Below are 18,750 nucleotides of genomic sequence, written 5' to 3' on the forward strand. Positions count from 1 at the left end.
AGCTCAGTGTGGATTGATTGATTGATTGATTGATTTTTAAATATATTGTTATTGCCTGGCCAGCATGGCTCAGTGTTGAACCAGGAGGTCATGGTTCGATTCCTGGTCAGGACACATGCCTGGGTTGTGCGCTCGATCCCCAGTAGGGGGTGTGCAGGAGGCAGCCAATCAATGTTTCTTTCTCATCATCAATATTTTTCTCTCTCTCTCCTTCTCCCTTCCTCTCTCTAAAATCAATAAAAACATATTTTTTAAAGAAAGAGACGATTGGGTAAAATAGGGATGTGCAGCTCATCAGAGGATCTGGCAGCTCTTCACTTGCTGGTGGAGGAAGAATTCCCAAGGACAGAAAGAAAGAACAAGCTGCTGTGAGTGCGTGTGCCTGAGTGGGTGAGCGGTGGGTAAGCACACGTCAGCAAGCACAGGCAGGGCGCTTCTAGACCAACACACAGGAGAGAGGCAGTTCATGTTATGGGGACCGTCGGCCCATGGAGGGAACTGGTTCTTATACGACTGCTCAGGTGAAAACCTGCCCCCCCCCCACACACACACTGGCACACGCGTGTGTGGGGAGCGCCAGGGCGGCACTCACCTTTCCAACCACTTCCACTGGAGAAAGCGATCAAAATACATGCTGTCCAGGTACTCACGGAAGGGCCCTCCCCGCAGGTAGTCGTGGACAGATCTGCTCGGGGGGGGGAAACACAGACAGAAACATTCACAATCCTGGTCTCCAGCAGATGGGCAGAGCCGTGTCCAGCCAGTTAACACCCGGCCTCATCCACTTTCAGGCTTTGGAAATGCAGACACACAGGGGCCAGAGGCCCCGTCATCCTAGGGCCGTGGTTGGCAAACTGTGGCTCCCGAGCCACATGCGGCTCTTTGGCCCCTTGAGTGTGGCTCTTCCTAAGCCTTAGGAGTACCCTAATTAAGTTAATAACAATGTACCTACCTATATAGTTTAAGTTTAAAAAATTTGGCTCTCAAAAGAAATTTCAATCGTTGTACTGTTGATATTTGGCTCTGTTGACTAATGAGTTTGCCGACCACTGACCTAGGAGGTTGTTGGAGACTGCCCAGCTGGCCCCACCCACAGCCCCGAGCACCTGCCACAGGCACACGTGGCCTGGGGCAGCCGTGAGCACTCAGGTGGCATCGGGATTGGGTAAGTGACAAATACTAAACACATGACGCCAGGGACACGTTATGAATGAGAGTTAAGGGAGGTCCCTGGGGTCAGGGAGATCTCTCTGTAGAAGGGGCAGGTGCTGAAATGACAACAGAGGCAGACTTAGTTGGGTGCAGGGGAGGGACTCTGAGATAGTGGGTGGTGGGGGCCGAGTGGGGATGTGGCCCTGAGGGCCCAGGCTCTGAACTGGGTCCAGGACCAGCAAAGCCGCAGGGAGATTTCATCCCTGCAGCAGCGTTTACTGGTCACCCGAGGTGGGCCTGGCCCCGGCTGGGAACCTGGCTGCAGGCAGGGACGGGCTGCTCCCCTTTGAAAAGGGGCGATGCTGACCAGCCTGGCCCGGCACTTGGGACCCGGGGAACGGAGAGGACATGCACGTTAGAGGCTGTGTCCTGCCAAACCGGAAACCCAGGGCTGACGTGGGGGGTTAGGATGACCACGACCTCAGGGGGACAGCCCAGAGACCTCACCCATTTTCAGACCTGACCCTCGGCCAGTTCTAAGAGGGCAGCAACCAGGCTTGTTCCTGTTCGTGGGGGGCTCTGCTCGGCACCTAGCACGGGGCTGGCCCCCAGCTGGCCTCCCTCGTGTCCGTCCTCATCGTCCCGCTGCCCGGGCACGGGTGCTGGCTTTCCTGTCCCCCACCTGCCAGTGAGCTCTGAGAGCCGGGCTGGGTCCTGCTCACCATGGCACCCCCAGCACCAGGCATGGTGCCAGGCACGCAGCAGGCACCCAGTCGATGTCTGCGGTGCAGAGGCTGAGCAAGGGCACACCGAGGTGCCAGACTCACCCAGCCGTGTGGGTGGCCGGGCTCCAGAGGCCTCTTGGCATGTAGGTATGTGTGTGCACACCTGTCAGCTTATGGGGAGCGGTGTGTGTGGGCACGTGAACAGGTGTGTGTTAAGCCTTTGTAGTGTGGTGGGGGGTCTGCGGGGGCTTGATTGGTACAGCGCTGGCACCGACTTATCTCCTGTCCCATGAGGGTCGTTGTATGCCCTGCAGAGGTGATAGGGTGTCAGAGGAGGCACCCCCCTGCAGCAGTGCCCCCCCGGCTCAGGTTGGTGGCAGCGGAGGGGTTTGGGGGGCCTGGGAAGGATTTCCAAACCACCCAGATCGGGTCAAATTTTTGCACATTTCTCCGTCTCAACAGCCTGGAGAGCCACTGCTTTCAACACCCTTTGAAGCAGATGTTTTCTTTGGACTCGGCCCCCTGGTATCTTTTTCCCTTCTTAAGGAGTCTACACATGTCTGGGCGGCTTGGCTGGGGCCCTGGCCACTGCAGACCAGCCCCCCATGCCCAGCGCTCCAGGTGGGAGCTGGGGGCAGCCCTCGTCCAGGCAGCTGTGTGGCTGCCAGAGGCGCCGAGGGCCTGCCATCCGGGCCAGGAGGGAGGGAGGCAGCCGCTGGGGCACTTACTGTGCACAGGCCGAGAAGAGCTCTTTGCAGGGCCTCTGTAGGAGCTTCTCCTCCGTCTGGGAGACCAGGTCCCGACCGACTTGGGCGATGAAAACTGGGGACTGGAGGGAAGAGAAGAGGTGGTCAGTGAGGGGAGGAGCAGGGCGGCTGGGTTAGTGAGGGGAGGGTGGTCTTCCCCTCCTGCCTACCCCTGGCCCTGGGCAGCCTGCAGTGTCCTGTGCTGCAGGGAGGTGGCTGGGCCGGAAGGTGGTGCAGGGGCCAGACTTAGGGTCCGCTTTCTGCTCTGCCACTGTTAGGGGGGTGACCTCCTGGAGGTCACATGGCTCCTTTGAGCATCACCGCCCTCGTGTGCAGAACATCGACCATGATGACCCGTGTCCTGGGTCTGCGGTAGAACTGAATGAGGTGGGAGTGCTCCTGGTGTGAGGAGCTGTGCATCAAGCCCGGCTCATTGGCGAGCCCCCCCCCCCCCCCCGGGGCTGTCTCCTCAGGGGGCAGACTTGAGATGAACCCCTGCCCAGCCTCAAGGTCACGTACAAAAGGATCTGGAAGGGGTAAAGGGCAAGCGAACAGGACGACATAGCAGCGAGGGGAGGGGAGCTCAGCAGCTCTATGATCTATAGCTTTGGCACCGACACACCAGGGTGCGAATCCCACATCTGTTACTTGTAGCTGTGGGGCCCTTGGCCTAACTGCTGAGCCTCAGTGATCAGGAAGATGATCAGAAATAATGGTTTCTCCCAGAAGGAATCAATAAAACCACTAGGTCAAACCCTTGGCCCAGATCCTGGCAAGGAGCAGAAAAGTGTGCCATGAATGTTCTGTCATTTCATTCTCCTCCTCGGTTAAGCTGCCTGGCCTGAGCATTTCACGTCTGAAGGACAGCTCCAGCGTCCTACCCGGGAGCAGCAGCCAGCTGGGAAGGCAGCCCCTCTCACACCCACCACTCCCCGCGCCGGTCACCCTCCACCAGCTGCTCACTCACCAGCTGGGCCCCGAGGTGGGTTTTTAATAAATTACAGGAATAATTGAGAAAATTGCAGGGAGTGGGCTCAGAAAGATGGGGTGTAGACGCATCTTTTCCAAAGATGTTGAGCTAGGAAAGACTTGCTTTCTCTGCCCAGCTCTTGACATGTGACTGTGGAGCTGACTGTTCTGCTAAGCCCATCGGGGGGTGTCTGGGGGGTTTGATCCTGAGGGTGGAGGCGGAGCTGCCTGGCATGGCCCTGGTGAATGACACCAGTGGCTCATCTTCTAGTCCCTACTGTTCTGAATGCCACGTTCGTTCCTTCCTTCTTCCTCTCCCAGGCCCTGCCCTCGCTGCAGGTCTTCCCCTGTCCTGGGGCCTCCCCACCCCGGGTGGGTGGAGCCTCAGGTGTGGGGGGAGCTGTTGTGACGGCAAATGCCCCCCAAACTCCCAGTGCAGACAGAGCCAGTCACACCACCATCCCAGAGCATCTCCCAGATGATTGCTGTCGCCAACCCTGGGTGGTGGTGGCTCCCTCCCACCCTCCGTCCCCACATGGACAACTTAATGCGATGGCAGAAGAGCAACCAGTAGTGTTGGTCTCTGGAGCTCATTGTTGCTCCTTTCGCAGAAAAGATGCTCGACCAAGAGGCTGGAGCCCCGAGCTCTGGTCCGACCTCTGCCCTTGGCCATCTGGGGCCTCCCCGCCTCCCTTCCAATAGGAAGGGGCTGCCCCAGAGATGACCTTTGGGTCCTTCAAGACTTGGGAACTGATGGTTGAGTGTTTTTTTGCTTCTAATCCTTGGGGAACTTTCTTGGGAATCTGGCAGCTGAGTTTATTGGGGACCAGTAACTCCAGAGCAAGGGAATATCAGCACAGACCCGAGGCCACTGGCAAATCTGCTTCAGGAAGCGAGCTGGTGGCTGGGGCAGCCTTGGTCTGAAGGGCCTGGTGGCTGGCCCAGAGCTGGTGGTGGCCGAGATAAGGAGATCCTGACGGGGTGGGGTCATCTGGGAAAGGCTTCAGGGAGGATGGGGCAGAGGCAGAGCAGAATTTGGCCTCGGGCCTCCCTCCCCTCATGGTCCCTCCCACCTGCCTTTGAGGACAGCCACCTGGGCTGCCTTCTCAGCCACACCACTCCCATTCTTTGGCACTGGCTGCCGGGGGGCTCTGGGAACACTGCCCACAGTCGAAGCCCCACGGGAGTTAATGAGCAGGTAAGAATGTGTTTAGTGTCACAACCAGGGGCTTAAATTCAGTCCTTGGCTCGACATGAAGAGATTAAGGATTCCAACCAAACCCCTTTCAAGTGACTCCAGGGAATGCCACCTTTGCCAATAAGACGGGAGTGAGAAGCTGCTGGCCAGCTTAAGTCAGAAACGGAAACCCAGACGCCAGGGGTGAAGGAGCAGCAGCTCAGAGGGCATTTCAGGGGGACACTCGCTGTTTGTGTCCCCGGAACCAGAGGGGGCCTGGTCTTTCCGCTCCGGTCAGAGAAGTGAATTTCGGGGGGAGACCGTTAGGAAGGCGCCCGGGGCCTCCACATAGCGAGTGTGCCCCCTCACGTAAGAAAAGGCTCTGAGGCCTCAGCAACCACAGTCCCCCCCTCCCCGGGTCCTTGAAGACAGTTTCAGATCCCTTTCCCTCCTGGTCCCAGGGGCCCTGCGAGGTGGGCTGAAGGTGGGGTGTACCCTACAGGCCAGGGGGGCTCTGGCAGCAATGCCACCTCCCTGCACTGGGACTCAGGAAGCAGGAGAGCTGGGCTGGGCAGCACATCGGCTCCTTCTACCAGGGACCGTCCCTCTGGGAGGAAGCTGAGGGTCAAGGTGGGCAGGAGGGATCGGCACCATCCTCCTCCATGTCCAACAGCAAGAGCCTCAAGGCCTTAGGTGTTTACAGGGTGAAAAGCAGCCGGAAGGTCTCTGAGACAGTCCACCGGGTCCTGGGACCCCTTCCCACCAGCAGGGCTAGAAGTGACACTTGTTCTCTGGTCACCAGATGGTCTCCTCAAGGAGCACCAGCCTGCAGGCCTTGGCCTGAAAGGACGCTGTCCCTTTAGGGGCCTAAGTCCTTTGAAATGTGTGGCATGAAGTCTTGGGGGCATGGCTTCCGGACCAGGAGGGACTGGGTCGGGGTTTCTCTCCCGCTGGAGGCCCCACCTTGAATGCCTGCCTCCCGATGGTCCTGGGCAGCCGAAACTAACCAGCTGGCCAACCTCGATGTGACCAGTCTGCCCAGCTCCACCGGAAAGTCCCCTCTGACGACAGTCTTGAGGACCCGAGCTGCTCTTAGGAGGGCTCTGTGGTCAACTCCTGGGACAGCTTAAGCCAGCAAGGCATGCCTGGGGGACAAGGCCATGTAGCCCGGGGCACTGACCAAAGAGCTCTGTCCCCTCCTGCAGAGAAGAAAGTGACCCTGCCCTCGGACATGTGGCCTTGGCCAGACCTCTGTCATCTCTGCTCCATCAAAGTGGAAACCTCTGCCCTAGCCAGTTTGGCTCAGTGGATAGAGCATCGGCCTACGGACTGAAGGGTCCCAGGTTCCATTCCAGTCAAGGGCACATGCCGGGTTGCAGGCTCGATCCCCAGTGGGGGGCGTGCAGGAGGCAGCCGATCAGTGATTCTCGATCAGTGATTCTCTCTCATCATTGTTGTTTCTCTCTCTCCCTTTCCCTCCCTCTCTGAAATCAATAATTTTTTTTTTTAAATGGAACCCTCTACCATATTCAGGCACAGTATCGACCAGGAACGATTCGGTGCCCTGGGGGCCCCAGGCGTGGGCTCTGCCTGCACCCACCAGGTCATTCCAGCCTCGGCCAGTGTGGCGGTTAGTCCACAAGGTGGCGCTGTTGAGCCCCTTGTGCCAGTGCTTCACTGCACTGACACCCACAGGTAGACCAGCCCGCAGGCCTCTAAGACCAGGTGGCACGGGGGACATAATGACCTAGTGACTCATCTCAGGCCTCAGGTGAGGGAATAATGAGAGATCCGTTGGGAGGGAGCCCTGAGGGAGAGGTCGATAATCCTGGGGTCACTCTCGGAGCCTTCTGGAAGCACACACCCTCTACTTGTTCAGAGACTCGGGACCCAAGACGGTGCAGCGGGAGGAGGAGATCGCAGAGGGCTCTCCTGGGAAGACCCCTTAGGGCCCAGCTGATGAACCCACTCGTGGCACAGATGGGGGACTGACAGAAAAGACCCAGGAGGGAAGGACCCCTGCACGGTCACACTGCTGGCCCATGGCAATCTGGTCACAGAGCCTTATCCCCACCATCACCGTGCCCTCCAAGGACACACTGTCCTTCTCAGATAGGGTGAGGGGATGTGACGTTGGCCCTGAGGAGCAAGCCCTTCTTGGAGGCCACGGGGCTGGAGAATGCAGTGCAGTGGACTCTGCCTGTTTGGGCAAATGCTATTTGTATAATGCACCCCTACACCCACCCCCAGGCTAATGGCCACCATATGCTTCGCTTCAACATATGAAAACATCCCACCGAGGAGCTCCGAGCTCATTAGCAGTGGTTCCATCAGCGAACAAAAGGTCAGCCCAGGAGACTGCTGCTCTATCTCCAGACGCAAGCACTTAGGCCTTAATGATGTGTATATTTTCATATGTGGGCAGCTGACATTTCCCATGTAAACTATTTGCAATTTCCCAATGTGGACAGACGTGGCCTTCAGGAAAAGTGGAGCAGTGGAGAGACAAGGCACTCTGGGAGAAAGAGGGTCCAGGGTCCCCCTTCCTTCCAAACAAGGGGCTGCCCATACCAGGGTGGAGGCAGCTGTTTCTTGGGGGGAGGGGGCACCTCCATTTCCCCTCCAGCACAGGAACAGGGGAGGGGTTCTTTCACAACATACCCCGCCGCCCACAGACCGGTCACGAGGGGGGTCTGCGTCAGCGGCCGAAAGCTCTGCGCACAGCTGCCAGGGCCTGGCCGTGGGCGAGGGCGGGGTGGGACCCAGGCTCTGGCTGTGAGCATCTGGGACAGGGGCCGGCCTGACAGTCACTATTCCTCGACGTGAGTTTCCCCACAATGTTATCCTTCTGTTGCTCCCCAGAACAACCGTAATGGGGGGGCTGTTCCCAGCCACCACCAGAGACTCAGCAATGCTCCTGCTCATTCCTGTCTCATCAGGGTCCAGCACAGCACTTGACATCCATTGATGCTCCCCTTACCTGCTCACAGGCTGAACGGTCAGCAGTGGACCCGAGACCCCAATCCAGACCGGCCTGGCTCCCAACCCTGCACTCGCCCCACTCGCTCTGCTGGAGGGGATGATGATGCTCCTGGCACACAGCAGGAGATCCGTATACACGTGGAATAAATGTGTGTGCCCGTGCACACTCGGCGGGAGAGAGGCAGGTGGGGAGCACAGGGTCTGTCCATCAGCAGCGCCTTCATGGGGCCATCTGGTCAACCTCCTGCCTTTATGACAACAGGGACAGTGAGAGTCCTTTGGGATTGTCTTAGTCACAACTGGCTGGAGTGCCTGTCTCAGGCCGAAACTGTGGGCCAGAGGCTTGGGGGTGGCCAGCGGGGGTCGAGGCGTCTGGTGCCAGGGGTTCCTCAGCCCCTCAGCCCAGGGGTTCCTCAGCCGTGTCTCTCTCTCAATTTCATTCAATCGTCCCCCACCCTGCCAACACATTCCTCCTTTGTTTGAGCAACTGGATTCCATGTCTGCTACTTGCTGCCAAGAGTCCAGACTAATTCACCATCTGTAAAACCAGGAGGTGGGCCAGGTGACTAGGAGGACCTCCAAATGCTACCCAAGCCACCAGGGGCTCCCTCTCCCCTGATTTTCTCTCCCCATCCCCAAGTGGGCTGGTTCCCAGATCCACGAACTCACTCAGCCCAGCTCAACCGACTCCAGGGACGGGAACAGCGAAGAAAGCAGGGCCAGCAGGAGAGGGGAAGCGGGGGGCCCGTTCCAACCCTAACTCCTGGCTGGAAGTGAAACCTGCTTGTCCAATCACAACCAGAAGAGAGGCGAGCTGACTGAACGGCAGCCTTGGGCGGCATTTCCGCACTTGAGGGCTGACTCAAGGTCGGCCTGACAGGAAGAGAAAGCGCCATTCTTCCACCTTGTTAATCAAAACCCTCGGTGCCGTGTGGAGAAACCACTGCCGTGTGCTGTGCGCCGTGCCCATCTGGGGCAGTTCCTCTGTCTGTCCACGGCCGGGCAGCAGACACGAGCCCCAGACAAGAACAGGACCAAAGGGGAAAGGCAGGGTTTTGTTTCCTTGGTCACCGGGGAAAAGTAAAGCAGCCAAATGCTCACGAGTGACGTGCATGAGGCCACCGTCCCCTCCACGTGGGCCTGATGTCTGTGCCCTGCAGCTCTCGGCCGAAACACCCACGGCTCCTCCCCGAGTGTCTGTGTGGTCGGCCTGGTGGGTGGACTGCACGGCCGAGCACCGTGCCAGATGCAGCCCCGCTGGGCAGGGACACACGGCTGGACAGGCAGAAACCAGAAACGTGACAAGTCTGCCCCACAGGAGCGCACTGTGCCTCTTCGAAGTGCTAAGGACAGGCGGTGCTCACTGCTCCCCAACAGAAGCGATTTACCCCGAAGCAGAGAAGTTTAGCTTCGGGGCCCTTTACCTGTAGCCCTGGGAGCTAAAGAGTGTTCTGGGGGGAGGGACCACGCTTCCCAGGAAGCATTTCCACATAGGCACGTCCGTCCGTCCGTCCGTCTGTCCGGCACGTCAAGATCTCACAGGAAAGGACCTGCATTTCCAAGCTGCAGTCCTTTGTGGTGATTTCTTGGCCCATTCGCTTGTGTACCTAATATTCTGTTCTTCTTAAAGAGAAGACACTCCCCCAGTTACTTATGCTTCGGCCCCCACAAAACCCTGATCTTCCCGACAGTCTCAAAAGGGCCTTCTCCCGAGGGACAACCCCTCCCACCCGACCGCATCGAGCCCTTAGGAAGATGGAGCCCGACGGCACCTTTAACTTCCCGTGATGAGCAGCCAAAGACCAGAGTCGAGGGGCCCAGGGGCTTGCTGGGCTCCTCGTGGTTGGAGGAGGAAGTGAGGAAGGTCAATGCTCTGACAGCGTGTTGGGGCAGCCCCAGGGCCTCCGTGACGCCCACACTTCCATTGCACGGTAGACACACGCAGCTACCCGGCCATCTCCCGACCTCTCCGGGCAATGACCTCTTGCACCGATTTGGGGGTAACCCTGACCCTGGCATCGCTGGTTACGCTGCCAGGAAGGCCCTGCGGGCAACGGGAGCCGGCTCCGCAGGCAGAGCTGGAGGTGGTGCTGCCGCTGCCACCGGTGAGAGCGCAGGGAGCCGAGCTTCTCCAGAGGGTCGGGCTGACCCAGCCCGCCAGCCACACAGGGTCCCCGAGTGCCCACTCTGTGCTCAGTGCACGGTCCACTCCCAGGACTCAGAGACCAGCTCACCTGGCCAACGGCGGGAGGGTACGGCGGATGGGATGGAGGGCAGCTGAGTGTGGTGGCCTCGAAGGGAGGGCTCAGAGGGGCAGCCACAGCAGAGTCATGGCGGAGGTGAGGTCTGACCGGGGCTTGGGGGTTGCAGGGGGTCTGACTGGGCCATAGGGAGGACTTTCCTTCGTTCGGCTCCCGGCTCTTGCCCACTGGGAGGTATTCTGAGGAGGCCTAGGGCAAAGGGACGCTTCTCTGGACACATTTAAGATGACTGAGGACCCCAGACACACAGCAGGCTCACAGAGATCCGCGTGGGGGGCCATGAGGCCAGGAAGTGCCGAGAGAGGGGCTCCAGCCCTTTCCCACGGTGCCCTGCTGCCTGGCCACCTTGGTCCCGGGTGTCCCTTCCCTGGGTGAGCAACGTGCAGACACAGCCCCTGAGAAACCCTACAGCCCTTCGGGAAGGGCAAAGCAGTTTGGGGGTAAGGGATCTTGACCCACATTTCCTTTGCTGTGCAAGCGGCTTCGCAGAAATGAGGCTGAAGGACTTTTAGGGGTCAGGACGGGAGAGGATGTTTTCCAACGCTGGCAGGACTCAGCCAGGAGCCCGGAGGGCCGCGCAGCTTTAATGAGGAAGAAAGGAAAACACACAAGCAACCCTGACCCAGACCTTGACTCTTTACGTCAAAAGCGAAAAAGGATAATTAACAAAATGAAATGTGCCTGGAGATGTGGAGGGGGGCCAGCCGGGCGCTGTCAATTCGATAATCCCCGGTCACGACCCGACCCGCGGGCCCAGAGAGCGCGAGGGGGATGATGGCTGTTTACACGGGCCGCGAGCTGCTCTCGGGAGCTGGAGAAGTGGGTGGGTTTTTTTCTGGTGAGTGGCTTGAATCCAGCCAGCTCTGCCCCGTCCAGGTAGTCAGTCCCCCAGGGGAGCTCGGCCCGAAGGGCTGGGTGCGGATGCTCACGGCGGGGAAGGTCCCTCATTCCTTGTGCGTGAGAGGCCAGGGTGTAGCGAGCCAACTTTCCATCTTCCAGAACACCCTCCCCTTCCACGGCTTCCAGGCCGGCCCTCCTTTGCAATTGTGTTGGAAATATCTTGGCCTTGGGAGGTTCCTTCTCCCCGGTGAGGATTTCATTCCGTGGGGCTTGGGAGTGCAGGAGGGGCAGGAAGATTCAGGGAATCCAACCGACCCCCTCCCCCATAAAGTCATTTCTCTGCCCGAGGCCCACCTGTCAGGCCACACACAGGCACCGGGGACCTGCGTCACTGCCCACCGAGGGCAGAGTTTGGGGGCAGGGGCGTCCTCAGGAAGCCTATGGCTGACTCCTCTGGCTCTGGCCGCTCTAAGGAGAGGAACTCTGGGCAGGAAATACTATACACACATGGGAACGGGGTCAGAGCTAGAGCTGGCTCCACCAGCATCAAAGGAACATCCAACTTTCTGACCTGGAAGGTCACGAGAAAGGAAGAGGGACCCAGACGGGCATGCTCGGGCCTGCTGTGAGGAGCCCCAGCTGGCACACCAGTCTCCAGAACATCAGGAGGAGCCGGAAAAGAAAAAATCTGGCTTCGGGCAAAGAGAGATTGTTTTCCAGGAGGCTGGGGGCGGGGGGGAGGGGGGAGAGAAAAAGGTCTATTTGAAGGACAAGTACACAGTCACTTACAATGTTGTGTAGGGAGATCGTGACATGAGGAAATGCTAAGGACACCGGGCAAAGTGGCAGTCGGTGCCCAGGCTCAGGGCCCATCGCTGGAGAGGGGCCGGGAGAGACGGGCCGGCCGGTACATCCTCAGTTCGGCCCACCTGCCCTCCCGGATCTACTCATCCATGAAGCACCTGGCAGGCTGATTTGGGGGGAATTTTGTCTTTGATTAACTTTGGAAGAAGTAATACCATGTTTGGTGCATAGTAAGAGCTGCTCCTGGCTGCAGGTCTTATTACTATTGGTGGTGAGAGTGAGGGTGGTCAGACAGCACCTGGCCAGCCTACCTCCTCACTCCACCCAGGGGAGTGAGGCCCAGTGACAGGAGGCCTGTGGCTGGGAGGGGAGTGGGAAGAGGACAGGCCTGGGTTCAGCTCCCCACCCTGGCTGTTCTTGGGCAATGTCTTCACCTCTTTGAGCCCCCATTTCTCATTATGTCAGCTGGCGGTTATGGGAGCCGAGTTAAACATGAAGTTCCGGGCACAGAGCAGTTGCTCAATAAAAGCCAGCTCTCGTCTGTCTTGCCCCAGGACAGCTAGTGAGCCCACATGTGGCTTTGTTGTTGTTGTTTTATTTCCCCTCTCTCTGCTCCCTCCTCCCTCACCCACCGTGTGGCTTGAGAAAACTCCGTGGCAGGAAGTGGGAAGAGCCAGGGTGCATGGCCCGGCTGGCCCAGCTGCCCTTCCAGTCTGGCTCAGGAGGGGCTCAAGCAAGGGGGACTCCAAGCAAACCAGTCTCCTTGAGAACAGAGGCTGTTCTGGGGGCCGGGAGACAGACGAGGGCCAAGCCATCTTAGCAGAGATGAAAAGGGGGTCCAAGGCCAGTGGCTGGGATCCCAAACCCCACAGAGACAGCACAGGCACTTGGAACAGAGGGGTGTGCCTAAGCCACCCATGTTCTGTGCCCTAGGTTGCCCTGGAAACCAAGGCTTGGTCCAATGGTCAGTCGGAAACCAAGGGTTGGGGGAGCTCTACATCAGCTCCCCCAAGGCCACCGACCCCAGGAAGGGAGATCAGAGGACAAGCCTGACGCCTGCTCTTGGCTCTATCTAGGTCACACCATCGCCCCACAAGCCAGCATTTCTAAAAGGCATCGTGGCTGGGAAGTAGATAGTTATCCAGGCATTTTCCAAAGACGATGAGGCGGTCTCAGAAGGTAAAGGATATTGAATCACTCAGTGAAAAGGGACTAACTACCCTTTTATATTCTCAAGCCCCCCAGCCTGAAGGAGAACATCTCCGTGTGGTGCTGCCACCTTGCTAAGGCATCTCTAATGCTCGCTAACCTCCTCCAAACAGAGAAAGGAGGCTTCAGGCTCAGAGCCCTAGGCAGACAAGAGAATCTAGCTAGAATTCACTAACCATTTTTCCAGCCATCTTTATGGACGACAAATCAATGCTGGCTTTCCAGATGTGTTCCCAATACAAAGTTTCCTTTTCACACTCATTTTTATCTTCCGTTAAAAGATGGTTTGATTGAAAGAAAAATGTGATGTAAATGATTGTAAGGGTGGTATGCAATTATAGCCAAAACGGTGAAGGCGCTTTGAGAATGATGGATGGCCGTGAGCCCCTGTGAACATCATTATCAGCCCCATACTCAGATGGGCAAACTGAGGCTCCCAGGAGGCACAGCAGGAAAGTGGCAGAACCGGGTTCCATGTGAAACAGGACACGGACTGAAGCTGCTGACTGCCCCAGAGGCGGGGGACTGTTCCCCTCTGAGAAGCAGCCAGCCAGCTCAGGCTAGCTCAGGCTCCTATGCTGCTGCCTGGGTGAGGAAGGGGAGTAATTATTGTTTCCTTTCATTCAAACTCTTCACTTTGTAAAACGTGGATGTTTTCCGGAGGGCCAAACAAGCACCAGGAATAGGTTTTCATTTGTGCAGGAACTCGGGCTGATGGGTAATGACCCCCCTCCCCGCCTTAACAAGAACAAACTTCCCTGCCTTACCCTGTCATTGTTACAGAAACAAAGAGGCATGTGGCTGTGCAGGCCCAGGGAACAATATGCTGCAAGGGGACCTCCTGCAAGAAATGCTCTCCAAGGGCTGCCTGCCAGGGCGGGGCCTTCCCAGCATCCTCCACAGAGCATGGGCTGCTCCAACACACCTGTCCACCTCACTGTCAGAAGAAACCCACACAGGCCCTTTCAGCAGTACCTCCCCCAGGTCTGAGCTCCCCTGGACTCCACTGGTACCGCCTGCCAGGCCATCGTGGTTGGGGTGGAGCAGCTCAAAGCTGGAGACCAGGCACAGTTGCTCATGGGCCTAATTAAAATGAACCACAGCAGGGTGTCCTTCGAACAATGCTGTCAAAGCAGGATACTCAGGGGCTCCGCGTAAGCCTGACTCCACTATTCTAAACCAGCCTCTTGCCTTCCCCAACCTCAGTTGCCTGATCTGTAAAATGGGTACACTAATACCCATTTTAGGAAGATCCAAGAACAGGTGTGTAAGATGGCACTGCAGTGCTGGACACAGACGGCCTAAAGAAGCTTGTCATGTCAACTAGGAGAAGGGCCGGCATATTACTGAAGGAGCAGGTCTGGCCCAAGTGTTCCCAACAGGCAATTGGCCTTTGGCAACAGAAAGACCGATTCATGGGCTTGCACCATGTGCACTACGATTTGTTTGCTTTGTCCCCATATACACCCGGCTCCCCCACAAAACCAGGCCTTCTTATAACGCCAGGTAAGACAAAGTAAAAACAAGTCATTTAAAAACAAGTAAAAAAAACAAACCCATCTGAATTTCATAAAAATTTAAAATCTTTATGCTTGCAAGGACACCACCAAGAAAGTAAAAAGACAACCCACAGAATGGGAGAAAATATTTGCAAGTCACATATCTGATAAGGAACTTGTATCTAGAACATACAAAGAACTCTCAAAATTCAACATGAGGAAGATAAACAATCCCATTTAAACCCGGGCGAAGGATTTGCGAAGGATTTGCATAGACCTTTCCCCAAAGAAGACATGCAAATGGCCGATAAGCACCCGCAAAAGCGTTCAACATCATTAGTCATTAGGGATATGCAAATCAAACCACAACGAGATACCACTCCACACCCACGAGGATGAATAAAATAAAAAAGACAGAAAATGTCAAGTGTGGAAGAGGATGTAGAGAAATAGGACCCTTTATACACTGTTGGTGGGAATGTCAACTGGTGCAGCCACTTTGAAAACAGGCTGGCAGGTCCCCAAGTGATTAAACATCAAGTTACCATCTAACCCTCAATTTCACTCCTAAGTATAACCTCAAAAGAAATGAAAGCATATGTCCATGCAAAAACTTGTGCACGAATGTTCATAGCAGCATTACTCATAATCGCTAAAAAGTGGAAACAACGCAAGTACCCGCCAATTGATGGGAAGAGAAATGAAATGTGGTATCCATACAATGGAACGTTATGCAGCCACATAGAGGAATGAGGTACTGACACATGCCACCGCATGGATGAACCTTGAAGACACGCGAAGGGAAAGAAGTCAGTCACAAAAGTCCACGCATTGTATGATTCTGTTTGTGTGAAATGTCCGTAATAGGCAAATCCATAGAAACAGAAAGCAGATTAGTCGTTGCCAGGAGCTGGGAGGAAAAGGGAAAGAGAGAGTGGCTGCTAATGGGGGCAGAGTTCCTATTGGGGGTGATAAAACGTCCTGGAATCAGATAATGGTGCACGCGGTGCAACTCCGAACATTTTAACAACCACTGAACTGTACACTTTGAAAGGGTGAATTTTATGGTATGTGCATGATATCTCCATACAGCCAGTACTTTAAAATGAAGTCTGTAGTGACGAATGATCTCAGTATATAATACTGCTTTCAGGATCATTTATTATCATCATCGATATTTCCCAGCCAGAGCATCCCTGCCGCTGAACACCTGTCACCTGTATCACTCCGATCTGCAGGCACCTGGGAGGTGAGCTGCCCAGATCTCTACAGAGCCCAGCACCTGTATCTGATTCCATTCAGGGGTCCCTGGGCAGCTCCTCGGAGCTGACAAGCCTGAGAATAGCTGTGAGACATGTCATGCTGCCCAGCTGGCGTGGCTCAGTGGTTGAGCGTCGACCTATGAACCAGGAGGTCACGGTTCGATTGCTGGTCAGGGTACATGCCTGGGTTGCGGGCTCGATCCCCAGTATGGGGTGTGTAGGAGGCAGCCCATCAATGATTCTCTCCCATCACTGATGTTTCTCTCTCTCTCTCTCTCTCTCTCTCTCTCTCTCTCTCTCTCTCTCTCCCTCTCCCTTCCTCTCTGAAATCAATAAAAATAGTAAATACAAAAAAAGAAGTGCCATGCTCCTGGCTGTCTCACCAGCCCAGAGACTGGCCTGCTACACAGACAATGCTTTCAGCTGGGGGGATGGGGATGAGAACACGGAGAGGTAGCAATACTCCACGTGCCTCCCAGAATCCCCCAGCCTACCTTGAGCAACATGTATACGAATAGATAAAACCCACGATTCTTTTTTTAATTTTTTAATTTGATTTGAGAGAGAGAGATTTGCTATTCCACTTATTTATGCATTCACTGGTTGTCTTGTATGTGCCCTGACTGGGGATGGAACCCACAACCTTGGGGTATCGGGATGATGCTCTAACCAACTGAGCTACCCGGCCAGGGCTCCCATGATCCTTTATCCGATTAGGCAGTATCTGCTAGCAGAGACAGAGCAGTAGTCTTCATCCTTCTTGGCCACCCCCTTGGCCGGGAGAGTGGATTGGGAGAGGAAGTGGCTGTCGCCCTGGGCCAAGGCAGCTAAGGCTTATGTGCCTCTGTCATGCTTCTCTCCCCCTTTGGAGGTTACCATGTGACAACATCTTTAAGACGGTGGAGCCACACAAGCAGCCCAGGAGAGCTGAAGACACAATCGGGCTGTGCATGAGAAAGCAAGACATCTCCGTGGCGGGAAGCCCCAAGGCCTGGGTTCGTGTGTCCCGGCCGCGGGCATTCATCCTCCTGACTATTGCATTGCCTTGTAATGAGTGCGGCCGCTCTGGCCAGCCCCCATCCTGGGGGCCCCTCCGGACCCCTCTTTGGCCTCTCACACCCCACAGCTGGAATTCATGTCTGAATGATTTCCTCACTCAGCAGCCTGATTTTGAAAGTGCAGACAAGGGAGGGGACGGTCAGAGCGAGTGGCTGACATGTACCAGCCCCTGGCTCTGTCCTCGCTGGTATTGATGTCGCCCGCCACTCACTATCCTGCGTCATCGAGCGGTGAAGTCACGTCAGTTCCCAAGGCCGTGTGCCAAGGAGCCAAATCTGGCTTCCAACCCAGGTGTACCAGGGGCTAAAATTCACCTTCTCACAGCACCTGCTGCCTTTGTCTTCGCTCTCCCACAGCTTCCAGCCTGTCCCCAAGCCCACCTGGCTGCGTCCTCTCACGCCCCCTGAGCAAGGCTGCCGTGTGTGGGCATTGGATGCAGGACTTGGGCAGCATCCAAGGAGGGGACTTGGTGGGTCTGAAGAGCATCATCGCACGGAAGTCGAGAATTCAACTCTGAGCTTAAGCTTTGACTCTGAGAGGAACGTTCCCAGCAAACAACCAGACACGGGGGGACACAGCCAGCCAAGCGCCAGCTCCCCAGAAAGAGACCTGAGGTAGGAGAGGTGAGGGCCTGTGAGGAAGCTTCCCGGGCCCCCTCACTGCCTCCATCAAACCGACTGGCACTGAATGAGACTGTGTCTAGGGCTGTGCTGGGCAGGGGACACTCGGAGCAGATGCCGTCATCTCCGCCCCGTGAGCTAATGACCCTCCTCCTACGCTCTCTGTCTTTCCTGGGCACCTGCACCCACTCAGGGACCAGCACCCGGATTGGGTCAACCCACAGCCCCTGCAGCAGGTCCCTGGATGGTCTCCTGCCTCCAGTCTCCCCTCCCCTTTCTCCTCCCTGTGGTCAGAGGGATCACCCTAGACCAGTGGTCGGCAAACTGCGGCTCTTGAGCCACACGTGGCTCTTTGGCCCCTTGAGTGTGGCTCTTCCACAAAATACCGACTTCTGCCCATGGGCCACAAAGTTTCAATCGAACTATACATGCGTGCCCGCACATGGTATTTTGTGGAAGAGCCACACTCAAGGGGCCAAAGAGCCGCATGTGGCTCGAGAGCCGCAGTTTGCCGACCACTGCCCTAGACTGTCAATGGCATGCAGAGCCCCAGCGGCCCCCACTGCCTTTGGGATGATGTCAAAGTCCCCGACAAGGTTTTCCTGGCCCTGCCGCCCAGAGGCCCGGCCCCTCTACCGTCCACTCCTGCAAAACTGACCTCCCACACCCGCCCCCCCCTCGACACCAGGGTTCCTTAGCCTCGGCACTGCTGACATGTGGGCGAGGTCACAGAGGTGTTTCCTGGTCAGCATGATATGGTCCCCCCTTTGGAAAATGGTCCCTGGAGCCGAGACACCTGCGCTGCATCTTGAGAGGCCCAAGGCAAGGACAAGCTGGGCTTGGGGACAGTAGCCTCAGCCACTCGCTGCCCCTCGCTCCCCAGCACCTGAGGCGTCTGCAGGACCGAGAGGGAAGCCGGCTCCCGAGAGAGCAGCCACAGGAAGGCGGGGAAGGCGGTGCAAAATTTATTGGCGGAAAACAGTCGGCCCACAGGGCCACTTTGACCACCGGCCCCCGGCCCTGGGGCCATCACACATGGTGTGGTTTAAACGTTAAAAACGGAGGAGCACGTGAGAAAAAACTGTTGGCAGCTCTGAGGGCCTGTAAAACTGTCTGAGCCACGGGAGGCTGGGCCCGCCCGCCAGGAGGGGGAGGCAGCCCTGAGAGGGGCAGGCGGCCTGGAGGGCCCAGACGGGGGGTCCACTGGCAGAGACTTGTGGATGAGGTTGGCCAAGTGGGGAGAGAGGGTAGCCCTCGGATAGGCAGAAAGAGTCGGCGAGGCCGGGCAAAGAGCCCCTTCATCCTCGCTGAGATCAGCCAGGCCGCAGACCTGCGGGACGGGGCAGCACAGCAGCGAGGGGGCAGGCGTGGGAAACAGTGCACCACACGGGACCCAGGGCTCCTGGGTCACCCCAACCCGGGCTCAACCCCAGCTGTGTGACCTG

General features: G+C 56.9%; 1 protein-coding gene across 7 annotated transcripts in view; it reads right to left on the reverse strand.

The window, feature by feature from the left end:
* GRK5 (G protein-coupled receptor kinase 5) overlaps positions 1-18,750 on the reverse strand; it is a 173,826-nt gene that overhangs the window by 15,732 nt on the left and 139,344 nt on the right. For 5 of the 7 annotated variants that reach the window (XM_023764727.1, XM_023764725.1, XM_023764724.1 and 2 more), the window contains 2 exons: positions 2,606-2,706; positions 593-685 (listed from right to left, as the gene is read on the reverse strand). In XM_023764727.1, the coding sequence (XP_023620495.1) occupies positions 593-685; positions 2,606-2,706 (194 nt within the window). The remainder of the gene's footprint in view (positions 1-592; positions 686-2,605; positions 2,707-18,750) is intronic. The other 2 variants (XM_023764729.1, XM_023764726.1) reach the window with 1 other exon arrangement.

Source organism: Myotis lucifugus, unplaced genomic scaffold (genome assembly GCF_000147115.1).
Source record: "Myotis lucifugus unplaced genomic scaffold, Myoluc2.0 scaffold_345, whole genome shotgun sequence".
Classification (NCBI taxonomy): Eukaryota; Metazoa; Chordata; class Mammalia; order Chiroptera; family Vespertilionidae; genus Myotis; species Myotis lucifugus.